At 49.4% G+C, this 16,851-nt stretch overlaps 1 protein-coding gene across 18 annotated transcripts in view; it reads left to right on the top strand.

The window, feature by feature from the left end:
• Positions 1 to 16,851, top strand: part of NRXN1 (neurexin 1) — a 1,598,206-nt gene that overhangs the window by 649,522 nt on the left and 931,833 nt on the right. For all 18 annotated transcript variants that reach the window (XM_084829231.1, XM_084829225.1, XM_084829224.1 and 15 more), the window contains one exon: positions 5,241 to 5,679. In XM_084829231.1, coding sequence (XP_084685357.1) covers positions 5,241 to 5,679 — 439 coding nt within the window. The remainder of the gene's footprint in view (positions 1 to 5,240; positions 5,680 to 16,851) is intronic.

The raw sequence follows: 16,851 nt of genomic DNA, 5'->3' as shown, positions 1-16,851 counted from the left end.
CCGATTATTTGAACTGAGTAAAAAATAATAATTTTGGAGCAAGGACTCATAATTAAGTGGATGAATTAACCAAAACACTTGTAATTAAGTGGGTAAATAGCAAAGCTGCCTTTATTACACATGACCTAAAGGCCTGTCATGTCTGACAAGCAGCAGAATGGAGGCATGGAGAGAACCATAAACTATGGTTTATATTGTTTGTTGTCTTTTAAAATTTTGATATTTTATACAATTTTAATATTATTGATTATTTATGTATATTTTTAACTTTTGTATATTTCAATGTTTTAACTGTATAAGGATGCAATCCTATGGCCAGTAGTCAGAGGCAAGATGGCCATAGGATAGATCGGTTCCCAGAGAAACCCTCCACCCCCTCCCACACTGCCTTGTAGGCAGCGCGGATTGGCCTCGCATTCCATGCTCATAAGAGCACGCAGCAGCGAAAACAGGGCATTCCTGGGGAGAAAACAGGGCGGGGAGGGCGGACATGCCTTTCCGATGCTTCCTACGCATCATCCAGTGTCCGCCGCGCTCCCCCCCCCCCCACACACACACTCCAACTTCCCATGTCTAGACAGCCGAAGTTGGCTGTCTAGCTGCAAATGCAGGTCAGCTGAAACGTGGAGGGGAAGATCCCCTCCATGCTGCTCCTGCCTTGCATTGGATAGGCGGTTGCCTCCAAGTTAGGAGGCAGCTGCCTATCCCAATGGGATCGTGTCCTAAGTTTTTAATGTTGTAAAGCCGCCTTGAGTCCAAGTATTGGGAAAAAGGTGGGATATAAATGTAATATTAATAACTACAACAACAACAACCTGTCCTTTTTTAAACTTTTCCTAACACCCTCACCTGCCTATTCTTCACTGAGGTCATTGTTTCAGGAAAAGCAAAACAGGGTGGCCATGTGTCCTACTTTACAGATGACAGTTCTGTATTTGAAGGTGTCCTCTAATTGGAGGGCTGACCAGTACAAGTCTGGTATCTAGACAAAGGACCACAAGGCAGCGGCCTGCAAGTTGGCCATCAACAGTTAGCATCTGAACATCAGACTGCGCAGGCAGCCACACCGATCACCTGGTCATAGTCTTCCCCACTCGGATGAGATGTATTGTATTTCTATTTAAGTTATAATCTATCTAAACATGTATCTAAAAAGATGAATTAGCATATGCAAATGTTATGCACATAAATGCCCCCCTTTGACCTCTTTTTGGGTGAAGCATGTGGACTTTGGGGTGGGGATGTCTAAGTGGTCACCCTAGAACAAGGGGTGGGGTTCAGCCTGCTTTTCCAAAGCTGCTGTGGCCTGGATGTCTGTTTCATGAAGCCAAACATGGCCTGCAGGTAGGGGTGTACGAACCCCACTCACCAGTCCGCCTGGGGGCCTGCAGGGGGTGGCGATCCATTCCTCCCCCCGGAATCTTCCCTGGTCGGCTCCGCTCTGCGGCAAGTCTGCAGAGCCGCCGGCCGGGTCCATCCACAGCCGGACTTCCACCCGCTGCTGGTCTGCGGATGCAAATGGCATCTGGCGTAGCGGACACCATTTGCTCCCTGCTCTTTTCATGATAGGCTATGTAAATCTTTACGTAGCCTATCACGAAAAGAGCAGGGACGCAAATGGCGTCCGCTACGCAGGATGCCATTTGCATCCGCAGACCAGCAACGGATGGCTGCGAAATCAGCGGACGGCCCCGACCCGGCCGGTGGCAGGTAGGGTCCATCCGGGCAAACTTCTCTGGGTGGCGGATGGGGGTTGGTCCATTCCGCCACGGACTCTGGGACTCTCATTAGAGTCCGTGGCAGAATTCTCCATCATCCCTACCTGCAGGCTCCCTGAAGGAGGCAAGGAATACTCTAAGACAGAGGGGAAAGATAAGCATTGGAAACACATTGCTCTCTTCTCCGATCTGGGAGGGATGGCGATCCCTTTGGGTTCTTGTTAGGCCTCCCAGTATCAGGGGTGGTGGCAGGCAGATTTTAGAATGCACAGGAATCTAGGAAGCTGAGTCAGACCATTGATAGATCTAGCACAGTATTGTCTATGTTGACTGTCAGTGGATCTGGAGCATTTCAGACAGGGCTCTTTCCCAGCCCTACCCAGGAATTGAACCTGGATTCTTGGCCATCAAAAGCATGTGCTCTACCACTGAGCGTGGTCCTTCCCCCAAAGCTGTGGTCGTTCCCTCCCCCATCATGTTGTCCGCAAGCAAAGCACTACAACAACATATGTAGACACAGTGAATTAATTGTGCACTTTCCCCATAAGAACAATACAGCCCCAGCCGCCGCCACCCCCCACATCCTTCTCTTCCCTTAGCTAGAGAAAAATTCTGCTTCAAGTCTGTGTTGAGAGCCCTGCTGGAGAATTGCAGAGAACCATATGAATAAACCAATTAAGCGAGGGTGGCCGTGTGTCCTCCTTCAGAGAGGACAGAGACATGATACGACCACAGTCCACCGACCCATTCTGAGATTTAATCTCTACAGACCCTAGAGAGCAGGTGGACCTAGAAGAACGTAGGAACATACAAAGCTGCCTTATACGGTGTCAGGCCAATGACCCATCAAGCCCAGTATTGCCAACACTGATTGTCAGCGGCTCCCCAGGGTTTCAGGAAGAATTCTTTCCTAGCCCTACCTGGAGATGCTGGGGATCGAACCTGGGACCTTTTGCATGCAAAGCAGGTGCTCTGCCACTGAGCTACAACCCCTACACCAGTGATGTGCATTCATAACAAAGCATCCACAAGAAGCAATATATAAATAAAGATGGAACAAAATATGGGCAGTGGTTTTCCAGGGACAGGTTCAAGTAAAGAGGGGAAGTTCAGAGGCAGATACCTCATTTCCTGTTGCAGACGTATGTTGTACTCAGGCAGGCGAAGTAACTGTGTACTGCCCCCTTAAGCCCAACCCAGATTCCAGTCTCTTCCCTTTTTTAGAGAGAGAAAAAACCTGCAGCAGGCTTGTGCTAAGAGCTCAGCCAGGTAGCTGTAAAAAAACAAACCTGTTAATAAACTCTGTAAGTTACAAACACATTTGGAACAGAATTCTAGGGATGGCGGAGAATTCCTCCATGAATCTCCGGAAGGCCGAATGCCAACGCATTCGGCTCCCTGAAATTGGTGGTGAAATTCTCCACCCGCCCCCCCCCCCCGGGATGGGACTTACCTCATGCGAATGTCCCTCTCAGTGGTGGGTCCCGGTGGTGGTTCGGCGGGGGCGGCGGACGGTCTTCTGACCGGCTGCCGCCGCCGCCATTGCAAAATAAAAAAGGAAAGTAAAAAACACACACACACACACCCGTGATAGGCTACATAATGATTTACGTAGCCTATCACAGCTAGATTTCCAAAGTCAGCCGTGATAGGCTACGTAAATCGTCACGTAGCCTATCACGGGTGACTTTGAAAAAAAAAAAAGAGCGCGTACGCAAATGGCGGCGCCCATGGGGCGCCGCCACTTGCATTCCTTAGTTTGGCACATCTAGTCTACGTAAAGATTTACGTAGACTACGGCGAAAATAAGGGCAACACAAATAGCGTTGCCCTTATTTTTGCCGTAGTCTACTTAAATCTTTACGTAGACTACCGGGACCAAATAAGGAACGTAAATGGCGGCGCCCATGGCGCGCCGCCATTTGCGTACGCGCTTTCTTCTTTTTTTTCCAAAGTCACCCGTGATAGGCTACGTAACGATTAATGTAGCCTATCACTGCTGACTTTGGAAATCTAGCCGTGATAGGCTACGTTAATCGTTACGTAGCCTATCACGGGTTTGGGGGTTTTTTTTCACTTTTTCTTTCGTCACCGGGGAGATGGGGTGCTTCTCCCCGGCCTGAATTTCGGGGGGAGAAGCGAAGCGCCTCCCCCCCACCGCAAAGCAAGCTGCGGGACCAGGTAAGTCCCTTTCGTACATCCCTACAGAATTCAGTAATCAAGGTTTCGATTACTATACTTCTTCTACTGAATGAAAGACAATGCATACCTGAGTCCCACACGATTGCTTCTGTATGGGGTAGTTCCACCATAACTACAGCCTACATTTCAAAGCTGCATGGATAGGCCTGACTGTGTAGAGCAGAGGTGTGGAGCCTCTTTCAGCTTGATGGCCAAATTCAAAATTGGAGAAGCTCTCAGAGGCCACATTCCAGTGGTGGGTGGGGCCAAAGGCAAAAGGGGTGGAGCCCAAATTCCAAAAGTACCTGTATATTTCAGCCAGTAACTAAGCCTTAGGAGAGACATTTCATTAATTTCAACCATTTAGAATGGGGAAAAAACTCCACAAAATCCAAAAACACACACAAAACAATTGGTGATTGGGGGAAAGGGTGTGTGGTCAGTTAAAACTTTCAACCTGTCCCAGTAGTGAATAGGCAGCCAGTCCAGTTCCCCCAGCAAAGGAGTTACATGCTAGAAAGGAGCAGCTCCTGACAACAACTGAGCTGCTGCGTTCTGCCCTAGCTCCAGCTTCTGGAGCAGCCTTAAGGGCAGCCCCACATAGAGCGCATTGCAGTGCATTTACTCATGTCACTTAATTGACTCAAACTTGTCACAGGCAGGTATTAAAGGCACTGGTCGGGGGGGGTGCAATACAAGGGATATAGAGAAGTGAATGGGATATCTTCAGATTACTCAATCTTTCTGAGAGCCATTACAAACTTACAAACCCATTTTCTATGTTTTAAAATGGCATACTGGTGGTAGTCATGGTGGCCAAATGTCTTAATCTGTTGACTGAAGGGGAATAATCTATACATACAAAGAACAAATGTTTCTTGATGTGACCACATCACTTTTGAAACAGTGTTACTGTGGGTGGCATAGCTTACCCTGCTGTTTGGGAATATAAACGGTTGAGTAACGTGTTATGACCTTTTATAGGAGAGATGGATAAGGAGGTGAAATGATACCACCATCACCCTCAGCATATAGGCATTTCCTGGGACTCAGGCAGATGTGTATGTGTGTGGAAGCAAAGATATCTACATTTGATGGTTGGATGATGGATGAAGGAATGAAAGAATAGTGCAAGCTTTGTTGTGGCTTGACAGCATGCTAGGTTCTGGTGCAGGACATGGCTACGGGGGCGGAGGGAGGAACATGTTATTTACATGGAACATCAGAAGTATGCAGCTGGTCCTGTTAACTTAAATGTGTGCATGCGATTTATTGAAGCTAATACTCAATTTTGTTTATACATTTAAGTCCATTCTGATCATCACTGTGGTTTGCTTGCAGGTTGTGTATAAGAACAATGATGTAAGGCTGGAATTGTCTCGACTTGCCAAACAAGGAGATCCTAAGATGAAGATCCATGGAATTGTAGCATTTAAGTGTGAAAATGTGGCAACCTTGGATCCAATCACTTTTGAAACACCAGAATCTTTCATCTCTTTGCCGAAGTGGAACGCCAAGAAAACAGGCTCTATATCATTTGATTTCCGTACCACCGAGCCAAATGGGCTGATACTTTTCAGCCATGGCAAGCCACGACATCAGAAAGATGCCAAGCACCCACAAATGGTGAAAGTTGACTTCTTTGCTATTGAGATGCTTGATGGCCACCTCTACCTCCTGCTGGACATGGGATCCGGTACAATTAAAATAAAAGCTTTACAAAAGAAGGTGAATGATGGAGAATGGTACCATGTCGATTTTCAAAGAGATGGACGATCAGGTAAGTTTGGACAGAAAAGCTTACCCTCTTATGCTACTCTCCACTGTAAACAACATAAAATGGAATCGCGCTGCATTTGTTGTTGTTGTTATGATACAGTGATGTATCTTTTGAGACAATGGACAGTAATTGTTGGTGATTAACACCTCTGAACAAACAATTTGTAAAGTGAGTGAGACAAACACTTACCAGATGATCAAATTACCCATGTGTTGCAAATACATGTTTTCAAGTATTTGGAAGAATAAAACACACATAAAACGCACACACATATATATACACACACACGTCCATCATGACTGGTCAGCAGCAGCATTCTAAAAACAGCTGGGGTGGCAGGTTTTAGAGAATACGAACCCCTAGGAAAGGATCTAAGGAAAGAGACATCTAATGACATTGCACTAGCCTAAACCAACACTTGCACGACATAAGTAGCAAAATGAGGAAAACTGGCCATTTGCTACAAAATTTCAGGGCAAATTGCTGCTTTCCCCTATTGCGCTAGTTATGCTGAGCAAGCACTGGTATATGCTAGTGCAACATCATTAGTTAGTGCTAGCAGAAAGACAGCTTTGGATACTACCCCTGGTCTGTTAAAAGGAAGAAACAAGTTGCTTCCAAAAAACAAAAATCATCCAGGAATTAGGACTTGTGATTTATCTGATCTTTTTTTCGGTTTTGTCCGTCCTTAACTTTAAGTGATCTTGAAGGTAGTGATCTGGTATTTCAGATGGGAACCAGATGCCATCCCATGTGAGACTCCACGTAAAACAGCAGCCCAGCATCCCGTTCTCTCCCCCTCCTCAGCATCTCGTTCTCTCTCCCCTCTCCCCCGCAGTAATGTCTAATAACATAAGATGTATGACGTGGCCTCAGTGCCAGCCCCAGGTTTCTCAGGGCCCTTGGGCAAGTCACCCGCAGTGGGTCCCCCTCTACAATGAGTCTCCCTTCTCACCACCTTTGTCACTAGCTGCTCTCACTCCTCCTCCTCTTCCTCACCACTCCTCCTCCTCCTTCTCATCACCACCATTGCCTGGGCCAGAATGAGAGGCAGACGAACAAGCAGGTTGCAATGGTGAAGAGGAGGAGCAATGCCAGGGGGCTGTTGTCAGTGGTCCCGTGTTGGGGTGTGGGCCCTCAACAGGTGACCAACCATGCTTACTCTTGATCCCTTCTCTGCATGGCATGATTGTAGGAGTGCACGAAAGCCACTTACCTGGTCTCGCAGCTTTTCGCGGTGGGGAGGAGGCGCTTCGCTTCTCTCCCCCCGAAGTTCAGGCCGGGGTGGAGGCTTCCCACCTTGCCCGGCCGAAATTCAGGCCGGGGGGGAGGCTTCCCGCCTCGCCTGGCCGAAATTCAGGCCGGGGAGGAGGCGCCTCGCCTCGCCCGGCCGCGAACTAAAAAGTAAAAAAAAAAAAAAAAACGCCCCCGTGATAGGCTACGTGACGATTAACGTAGCCTATCACGGCTAGATCTGCTAAGTCAGCCGTGATAGACTACGTAAATCGTCACGTAGCCTATCACAGGTGACTTAAAAAAAAAAAAAGCACGTACGCAAATGGCGGCCCCCATAGGGAGCCGCCATTCGCGTTCCTTATTTGGTCGCTGTAGTCTACGTAATCTTTACGTAGACTACAGCGACCAAATAAGGAACATGAATGGCGGCTCCCTATGGGGGCCGCCATTAGCCGTACGCGCTTTTTTTTTTAAGTCACCCGTGATAGGCTACGTGACGATTTATGTAGGCTATCACGGCTGACTTTGCAAATCTAGCCGTGATAGGCTATGTTAATCGTCACGTAGCCTATCACGGGGGCGTTGTTTTTTTTTTTTACTTTTATTGGAATGGCGGCGGCGGCAGCCGGTCGAAAGATCGGCTGCTGCCCCCGCCCCTGACGAAGACCTGACGAACCACCGCCGGGACCCGCCGCCGGGAGGGACATTCGGGAAAGGTAAGTCCCGTCCCAGGGGGGGTGCGGGGTACGGGGGGGTGCGGAGAATTTCTCCCCGAAACTTCTTCGGGGGGCCGAACACGTTGGCGCTAGGCCCCCCAAAGTTTCGGGGAGAAATTCTCCGCCAACCCTACATGATTGTACTTCAAGTTTCCTTTCCCCTACAAGCATTAGCCAATGTAACTGAGCAATTGTGTAACTCTAGACATTATGGAGGAGGTGGAGGAGGAGGAGGAGGAAAGAGAGGGGAAGTGACGCTACTGTTTTCAGTGACATCCATGCATCTATTTTAATGCCTAGTTTTGGCTTCAGTTGCCATTGATTTGGCTTTGGCAAATAACCTAAAACCTATTAGTTAAAAGAATACGTTACTCCATGTTACAACATTTTCTTGATGATGACAGCAAGCTCTAAAGGCAAGTTTCCACTAAGAATATAATAGAATACAGGGTGATGGTATAACAATGGTATTGCATAATAACTGCAATATGGGGTGTCATGACATTCTTGGAACAGATAATATGAAGGCCAAATTGCATGTGATGGGCAGTTCTATAATCCTTCCTACTGATATATTTCTTTTAAAGAAAAGGAGCCACATGAAGCTGAAATAAGGAGAGGAGGACCGATCTGGATGTGCCATTTTGTTAACTCAAGATTGCATTCCGAAGCTACTTTGCCGCTCCCAGGGAAAGATACATGATTCCTGATCAAGCCCCTTCCCGTTTACTTTCCCTTCCCTCTGCAACATCTTAGTCTTTAGGTTATGAGCTGTCAGGAAGGGTTCTGTGCTATAGTTGTCGTTTTACAAATTTACAGCACCTGGAAGTTGTACACATTTTATAAATAAAAGCAGCAGCAGCAGCAACAACAAATAAGTTGATATCTTAAAGATAAATAAAAGCGGGACAGAGGGAGAGGGACAGGGGGAGTGCGACCCTGTTGATTCTCCTGGACCTCTCAGCGGCTTTCAATACCATCAACCATGGCATCTGTCTGGATAGGTTATCTGGGTTGGGAGTTGGAGGCACTACACTGCTGTGGTTCCGCTCCTACTTGGATGGCCGATTCCAGAAGGCGGTGCTGGGGGGTTCCACAGGGCTCTATTTTATCCCCCATGCTGTTTAACATCTACATGAAACCACTGGGGGAGGTTATCCAGAGGAGTGGGCTGAGGTGCCATCAATATGCGGATGACACCCAGCTCTACCTCTCTTTCTCATCAAACCCAGGTGAGGCAGTGGCTGTTCTGAATCAGGGCCTGGGCACAGCAATGGACTGGATGAGGGCCAATAAACTGAAACTCAATCCAGACAAGACGGAGATACTGTTAGTGGGTGGTTTGTCTGCCCAGCTAGGTGATATTCAGCCTGTTCTGGAGGGGATTGCACTCTCCCCAAAGGATCAGGTTAGTAGTTTGGGGGTGCTCTTGGACCCAGAACTGTCTATAAAGCCTAGATTTAGGACAGATCAAAGGAAGTACTTCTTTGCCCAGTGTATAGTTGATGCTCAACCTGTTGCACTCCCCTAAAGGATCAGGTTTATAGTTTGGGGGTGCTCCAGGACCCAGAACTGTCACTTGAGGCACAGGTGAACTTAGTGGCATGGAGCACTTTTTATCAGCTTAGGCTGGTATAACAGCTATGCCCTAATCTGGACAGAGATAGCCTAGCTACAGTTATCCATGCTCTGATAACTTCTCGTCTGGATTACTGCAATGCGTTATACGTGGGGCTGCCTTTGAAAACGGTCCAGAAACTTCAGCTGGTCCAAAATAGGGCAGCGAGATTGTTAACAGGGACTGGCCAATGAGCTCATATTACGCCGGTACTTTTCCAACTGCACTGGCTGCCAGTCCATTTCCAAGCCCAATTCAAAATGCTGGTATTAACATTTAAAGCCCTTAGCGGCTTGGGGCCAGGTTATCTGAAGGATCACCTCCTCCCATATGTGCCTGCCCGGACCTTAAGATGTCCTCAGCAGGACGGCAGCCCTTCTCCATGAGCGCCTGCTGAAGGAAGTGAGGCGGGTGGCTACTAGGAGGACGGCTTTTTCTGCTGTGGCACCCCGGCTGTGGAATGAGCTCCCTAGTGAGGTTCGCCTGGCACCTACATTGTATTCCTTCCGGCGCCAGGTGAAGACCTTTTTATTTTTCCAGTCATTTTATCATTTTAGCTTTCTAGTCTTTTAGCTTTGGTGTTTAAAATCTGTATTTTAAGTCTGCATTGATGCTAGGTTTTATTCTGGTTGTATTGTTATACTGTGGTTTTAATGCTTTTATATTTTGTATTGTTTTACCCTGCACTTTTTTGTTTAATTTTTGTGAACTGTGCAGAGAGCTTCGGCTATTGGTCAGTATAGAAATAAATAAATCTATCTATCTGTCTCGAGGATTTATTGTGACAGAATTGTTCACAGGCTAGATGCAATCTAGTGCATTGGATGCTAGTCCACAAAATGCCGTAATAATAATTCCATTAGTCTTTAAAGTGCCACATGACTCTTTGCTGGTTTTTTGCTGAAGCAGAATATTAGGCAGCCCAATTCGTTAGATCAGGGGCTGGCAACCCAGTGTCTGCAGGAACCCTGGTGCCCACCAGGACTCCTGGGTGTGTCCACCAGATCCCACTGTACTCTCCCCCCACACACTCATTCCTTTGGTCCTCCACCGCTCAACCCACCAGCACTTCTGCCTCCCGCCATGCTCAGCAGCAAAGAAGCAGGAAGTCAGCAGACCGAGAGACTTATCTTCCGGTCTGCTGACTTCCTGCTTCCTTGTTGCAGAGGTGAGTGAAGTGGTGGGGAGAAGCAGTGGTGGGGAGGTACGTGTGGTGGAACAACGGGAGTGAGAAGTGAGGTATTGGGGGAAGGAAACCCTGAGCAAGAAGGAGGGGGAAGAGGAAGTAGTGGTGAGAAGGACGAGCAGCGGATACCACAGCTTACTTGCTCACTGGCTCGCTGCCTGCCAAGCAAACAGGCAGTAACAATCATGAGGAAGAGGAGGAATAGCTGCTGGTTACAATGGCAGTGAGAAGGTAGACTCACTGAGGGAGGAGAGTCTTTGAGGGTGTCTTGCCCGAGGGCCGTGCAAAACCTGGAGCTAGCACTAACCAGATACATCCAGTGACTAAATTGTATACTGCCGCTATCGATACAGTAGGGTAGTAAATTAACTGTTACTGATTCAGCATATGCCATAGGGATGTCAGAGAATTTCTCCACAAATCTCGGGGAGGCCGAATGCCAGCGCATTCGGCCCCCCGAAATTGGTGGAGAAACGGTCTGCCCCCCCACCCCCCCCACCCCAGGACGGGACTTACCTTGCTCGAATGTCCCTGGCAGTGGCAGCTCCGGCGGTGGGGCGGCGACGGGGCGGCGGCGGAGGGTCTTCCGACCGGCTGCCGCCGCCACCATTTCCAAGTAAAACAAACAAACAAACGTGATAGGCTACGTAAACATTTACGTAGCCTATCATGGCTGACTTTGAAAAAAAAAAGGGTGTACGCAAATGGCGGCACCCATGGGCACCGCCATTTGCGTTCCTTATTTTGGCACGTGTAGTCTACTTAAACATTTACGCAGGCTACGGCAAAAATACGGGCAACGCTATTTGTGTTGCCCTTATTTTCGCCATAGTCTACGTAAATGTTTACGTAGACTACACGTGCCAAAATAAGGAACGCAAATGGCGGTGCCCATGGGTGCCGCCATTTGCGTACACCCTTTTTCTTTTCTTTTTTCAAAGTCAGCCATGATAGGCTACGTAAACATTTACGTAGCCTATCACAGCTGACTGCAGGGACGCAAACGGCAGTGGCTACGGCCACCGCCATTTGCGTCCCGGCAGGAGACAAGGTTTCGCAGCCAGAGGGACAGGGCGCCTCCCCCCCGGCCAGAATTTTGGCAGGGAGGGACAGGGCGCCTCCCCCCTGGCCAGAATTTCAGTGGGGAGGGACAGGGCGCCTCCCCCCAGCCAGAATTTCAGGGGGAGGGACGGAGCGCCTCCCCCACACCACGAAGCAAGCTTTGGGATCAGGTAAGGGACTTTCATCCATCCCTACATGATCTATATAGGAGATTTCATCATGTCAACAACTGGGCTGTAAGGGTGTTCTCCCGCCAGTGGGACAGACCCTGCTGGCAGATTGAATTTCTCCTCCCTGCCTGATGCCCTGTGGGTGTCCCCCCAAATCTGCTCCAGAGGATTAGGAGACATTCTGGTCTGTATCAGGGGGCATGCAGTGGCAGGGGCCTGCAGGGTGGAGAAGGGGGAAGGAAACTCCTGTTGTGTGAGTGGATGTCTGCTTGCGTAACGTTGGTTTTAGCCCGATGGATCTGATATGCTGCCGTGAAAGGTAAACAATTCAGCCCCCAACAGGGATGTACAAATCCCTTACCTGCCAGTCCGGGGGGGGGGTCTGTTCCTCCCCCCGGAATCCTCTTTGGCCGGCTCTGCTCAGCTCCCAGGACGCCATTTGCAGCCGTAAAGGCCTTAGTTTAAGGTAAATGCAGCCATTTACGGCTGCATTTCCCTTAAACTAAGGGCTTTACGGCCACAAATGACATAGTGGACGCCATTTTCGTCTGCAGTCAATCCACCCAGCCAGCGATATGGCAATGGCAGCTGTATCGCTGGCACTCCGGATCCAGCCGGCAGGGAGGATCCAGCTGGGGAGGATTCCTCCAGGAGGCAGAGGTAGGGTGGAGGATAATTTTATTTTTATTATTTAATTTATTAATCGCCCATCTGGCTGGTCACCCAGCCACTCTGGGCGATGTACAACATACAATAAAACAATAAAATTCTACAATAAAAACATTTTCTAAAATACCCTAACCCACCCCAAATGCCTGCCTGAACAGCCACGTTTATAATGCACGACAGAAGCTCATTAAAGAGGGGGCATGACGGAGTTCCCTAGGGAGGGAGTTCCACAGAGTGGGGGCCACTACAGAAAAGGCCCTCTCCGTCGTCCCCACCAGTCTAGCTGTCCTGTCTGATGGGACAGAGAGAAGTCCATCTGAGGCTGATCTTGTTAAGCGGCCTGTCTGGTGCTGCTGGAGGTGCTCCTTAAGACAGGCTGGGCCGGAACCATATAGGGTTTTAAAGGTCAAAAACAACATCTTGAATTTGGCCCGGAAAACAACTGGTAACCATTGCAACTCCTTCAGCACTGGAGTGATGTGATCTCGCCGGTGGCTGCCTTTAATCAGGCAAGTCACTGCATTCTGTACCAGCTGCAGCTTCCGAACCGTCTTCAAGGGTAACCCCACGTAGAGCACATTACAGTAGTTTAAACAAGAGGAGACCAGGGCATGTACTACCAATGGGAGCAGATGGTCGGGAAGGAAGGGGCGCAGCCGCCGTATCAGATGGAGTTGATACAGCGCTGTCCGGCTCACAGCTGACACCTGAGCCTCCATGGACAGCTGGGAGTCCAAAATGACCCCCAGGCTGCGGACCTGGTCTTTCAAGGGTAGCCATACCCCATTCAACACCAGGTCAACATCCCCTAGCCTCCTCTTGTCTCCCACCAAAAGTACCTCGGTCTTGTCACGGTTCAGCTTTAGCCTATTCCTCCCCATCCAGCCACTCACCATCTCCAGACATTTGGACAGGGATTCTACGGCCAACCTTGGTGAAGATTTGAATGAGAGGTAGAGCTGCGTGTCATCCGCATATTGATGACACTGCACCCCAAACCTCCTGATGATAGCCCCCAGCAGCTTCACATAGATGTTAAATAGAATCGGGGAGAGGATGGAACCCTGTGGCACCCCACAAGTGAGTGGCCACGGGTCCGAAACCTCCTCTCCCAGTGCTACCCTCTGGTACCTGCCGGAGAGGAAGGACCGGAACCACCGCAATACGGTGTCTCCAATGCCCAACCCCTCCAGGCGGTCCAGGAGGATACTGTGGTCAATGGTATCAAAAGCCGCTGAGAGGTCGAGGAGAACAAGGAAGGAGCATTCACCCCTATCCAGAGCCCTCCTCATATCATCTACCAAGGCGACCAAGGCCGTTTCTGTCCCATGCCCAAGCCTGAAGCCCGACTGAAATGGGTCTAGATAATCAGTTTCTTACAAGTGTGCCTTCAACTGCACTGCCACCACCCGCTCAATCACCTTGCCCAAAAATGGCAGATTTGAGACTGGGCGAAAGTTGTTCAGAACCTGAGGATCCAAGGAGGGCTTCTTTAAGAGCGGTCTTATCACTGCCTCCTTGAGGGCTGATGGCATCACTCCCTCCTCAAGGGAGGCGTTCACCACCACCCTGATCCCCTCACCCAGTCTCTCTCTGCAGCCCATAATGAGCCACGATGGGCAAGGATCAAGTAAGCAGGTGGTCGGCCTTACAGATGAAAGCGCCTTGTCCACTTCATCAGGAGGAAGAATCATAGAATCATAGAATAGTAGGGTTGGAAGGGGCCTACAAGGCCATCGAGTCCAACCCCCTGCTCAATGCAGGAATCCAAGTCAGAGCATCCCTGACAAATGGCTGTCCAGCCTCGTCTTGAAGGCCTCCAGTGTGGGAGAGCCCACCACCTCCCCAGGTAATTGGTTCCATTGCCGTATTGCTCTGACACTCAGGAAGTTTTTCCTGATGTTCAGTCGGAATCTGGCTTCCTGTAACTTGAGCCCATTATTCCGTGTCCTGCACTCTGGGATGATCGAGAAGAGATCCTGGCCTTCTTCTCTGTGACAACCTTTCAAGTACTTGAAGAGCGCTATCATATCTCCCCTCAGTCTTCTCTTCTCAAGGCTAAACATGCCCAGTTCTTTCAGTCTCTCTTCATAGGGCTTTGTTTCCAGTCCCCTGATCATCTTTGTTGCCCTCCTTTGAACCCTCTCCAGCTTGTCTGCATCCTTCTTAAAGTGTGGTGCCCAGAACTGGACACAGTACTCCAGATGAGGCCTAACCAGTGCTGAGTAGAGGGGAACTAGTACTTCCCGGGATTTGGAAGCGATGCTTCTATGAATGCAGCCCAAAATAGCATTTGCCTTTTTTGCAGCCACATCACATTGTTGGCTCATATTCAGCTTGTGATCGACGACAATTCCAAGATCCTTCTCGCTCGTAGTGTGGTTGAGCCACGTATCCCCCATCTTGTAACTGTGCATTTGGTTTCTTTTTCCTAGGTGCAGAACTTGGCATTTGTCCCTATTAAATGCCATTCTGTTGTTTTCTGCCCAGCACTCCAGTCTATCCAGATCACTTTGAATTTTGTTTCTGTCTTCCAAAGTATTAGCTATCCCTCCCAATTTTGTGTCATCTGCAAATTTGATCAGCATTCCCTGCACCTCCTCCTCCAAGTCATTAATAAAAATATTGAAGAGCACTGGGCCCAGGACTGAGCCCTGCGGTACCCCACTCGTTACCTCTCCCCAGCTTGAGAAGGTCCCATTAATAAGCACTCTTTGGGTCCGATTCTGTAGCCAACTGTGGATCCACATGATCGTTGTTTCATCTAGCCCACTTCGAGCTAGTTTGCTCATCAGGATATCATGGGGCACTTTGTCGAAAGCTTTGCTGAAGTCGAGGTATATGATGTCTACAGCATTCCCACGGTCTACAAGGGAGGTGACTTGATCAAAAAATGAGATCAGATTTGTCTGGCAGGACTTGTTTTTGACAAATCCATGTTGGCTTCGAGTAATCACTGCATTGTTGTCAAGGTGCTTCCAGATGGATTGCTTTATGATCTGCTCCAGAATTTTCCCAGGGATTGATGTCAGACTGACTGGTCTGTAGTTCCCAGGTTCCTCCTTTTTACCCTTTTTGAAGATAGGGACAACGTTAGCCCTCCTCCAGTCATCTGGCACTTCCCCGGTCCTCCATGATTTCTCAAAGAGAATAGACAGCGGTTCTGAGAGCTCTTCTGCCAGTTCCTTTATGACTCTAGGATGCAGTTCATCTGGCCCTGGAGATTTGAACTCATTCAAAGTAATGAGGTGTTCCTTGACCATATGCCTGTCGATCTCAAGCTGCAATCCTGCCCCTTCAGCCTGTACTTCGCCTTTGCCAGGGGGGTCATAGACCCTCTTTTGGGAGAAGACTGAGCCAAAGTAGGAATTGAGCACCTCTGCCTTTTCTTTGTCCTCTGTTTCTTTGTCCTCTGGTCGCTTTCCCCCAGAGTTCCTGTAACTGCTACTTTATCCACTAAGTCATCTCTGTTAGAAGCTGGAACCGATCCCACAAAACCGGTTTGCCACAGGCCGCCTCTTGCTCACTAACTGTATCCACAGCGTGCAGACTAACACACCTAATCTGATCAATTTTATCTGCAAAGTGCCTTGCCAAGGCCTCACAGGAGGCCTTAGAATGCTCCAGTGGTTCCGGAGCCACAGGACTGACCAGACTCCGGACCACTTGGAACAGCCTCCTGGGACAGCACTCTGCAGACGCGATGGAGGCAGCATAATATTCCTTTTTTGCTGCCTTCACCGCCACGTGATAGGCTGAAGATACAGCTCTAGACCGTGTCTGATCATCTTTGGAGCGAGACTTCCGCCACCGGCGCTCTAGCCGTCTCACCTCCTGTTTCAGAGCTCGTAACCGCGGATTGAACCATGGTGCAGTCCGAGCCCTGTTCAGGGGGAGAGGGCGTTTCAGAGCCACCTGATCTAATGCCCCAGTGATTGCGGCATTCCAGCCACCCACCAGGGTCTCGACCGAGTGGCCGTTGGCGTGCCCCAGAGAATCCCCAAGCGCATTCAGGAATCCATTTGGATCCATAAGACGCCTGGGGCAGACCATTTTAATGGGTCCTCCACCCCTGCGGAGGGGTTGCGGAACCGAGAAGTCCAACATCACCAGATAATGATCTGACCATGACAAGGGGGTAGTGGATATACCCCCGACTTCCAGATCACTCCCCGCTTCTCCAGAAAGAAACACAAGGTCTAGTGCATGACCGGCTACATGGGTGGGCCCAGTTAGAATATGGTGCAGCTCCCAGGAGGCCATGGTCTCCATGAAGTCCCGAGGTGCTCCTGTGAGGATGGCCTCCGAATGTACGTTGAAGTCCCCCAACACCAATAAGTTAGGGGACTGTACACGCACATCAGAGACCACCTCCAGCACCTCGGCCAAGGAGTCAGTCATGCAGCGGGGTGGACAGTACACGAGCAGAATCCCCAGACTGCCCTTCGGGCCCAACCTCCAGTACATGCACTGAACAACCTTGGTCTCCCAGAGAAATCCGTGGCAGAATGGCCT

This window comes from Heloderma suspectum, chromosome 1 (assembly GCF_057233095.1).
Source record: "Heloderma suspectum isolate Gila_16-S chromosome 1, 16-S_ref, whole genome shotgun sequence".
NCBI classification, from domain to species: Eukaryota; Metazoa; Chordata; class Lepidosauria; order Squamata; family Helodermatidae; genus Heloderma; species Heloderma suspectum.
Note: the sequence above shows the minus strand (reverse complement) of the source record. Positions and strands in the feature narration are given on the sequence as shown.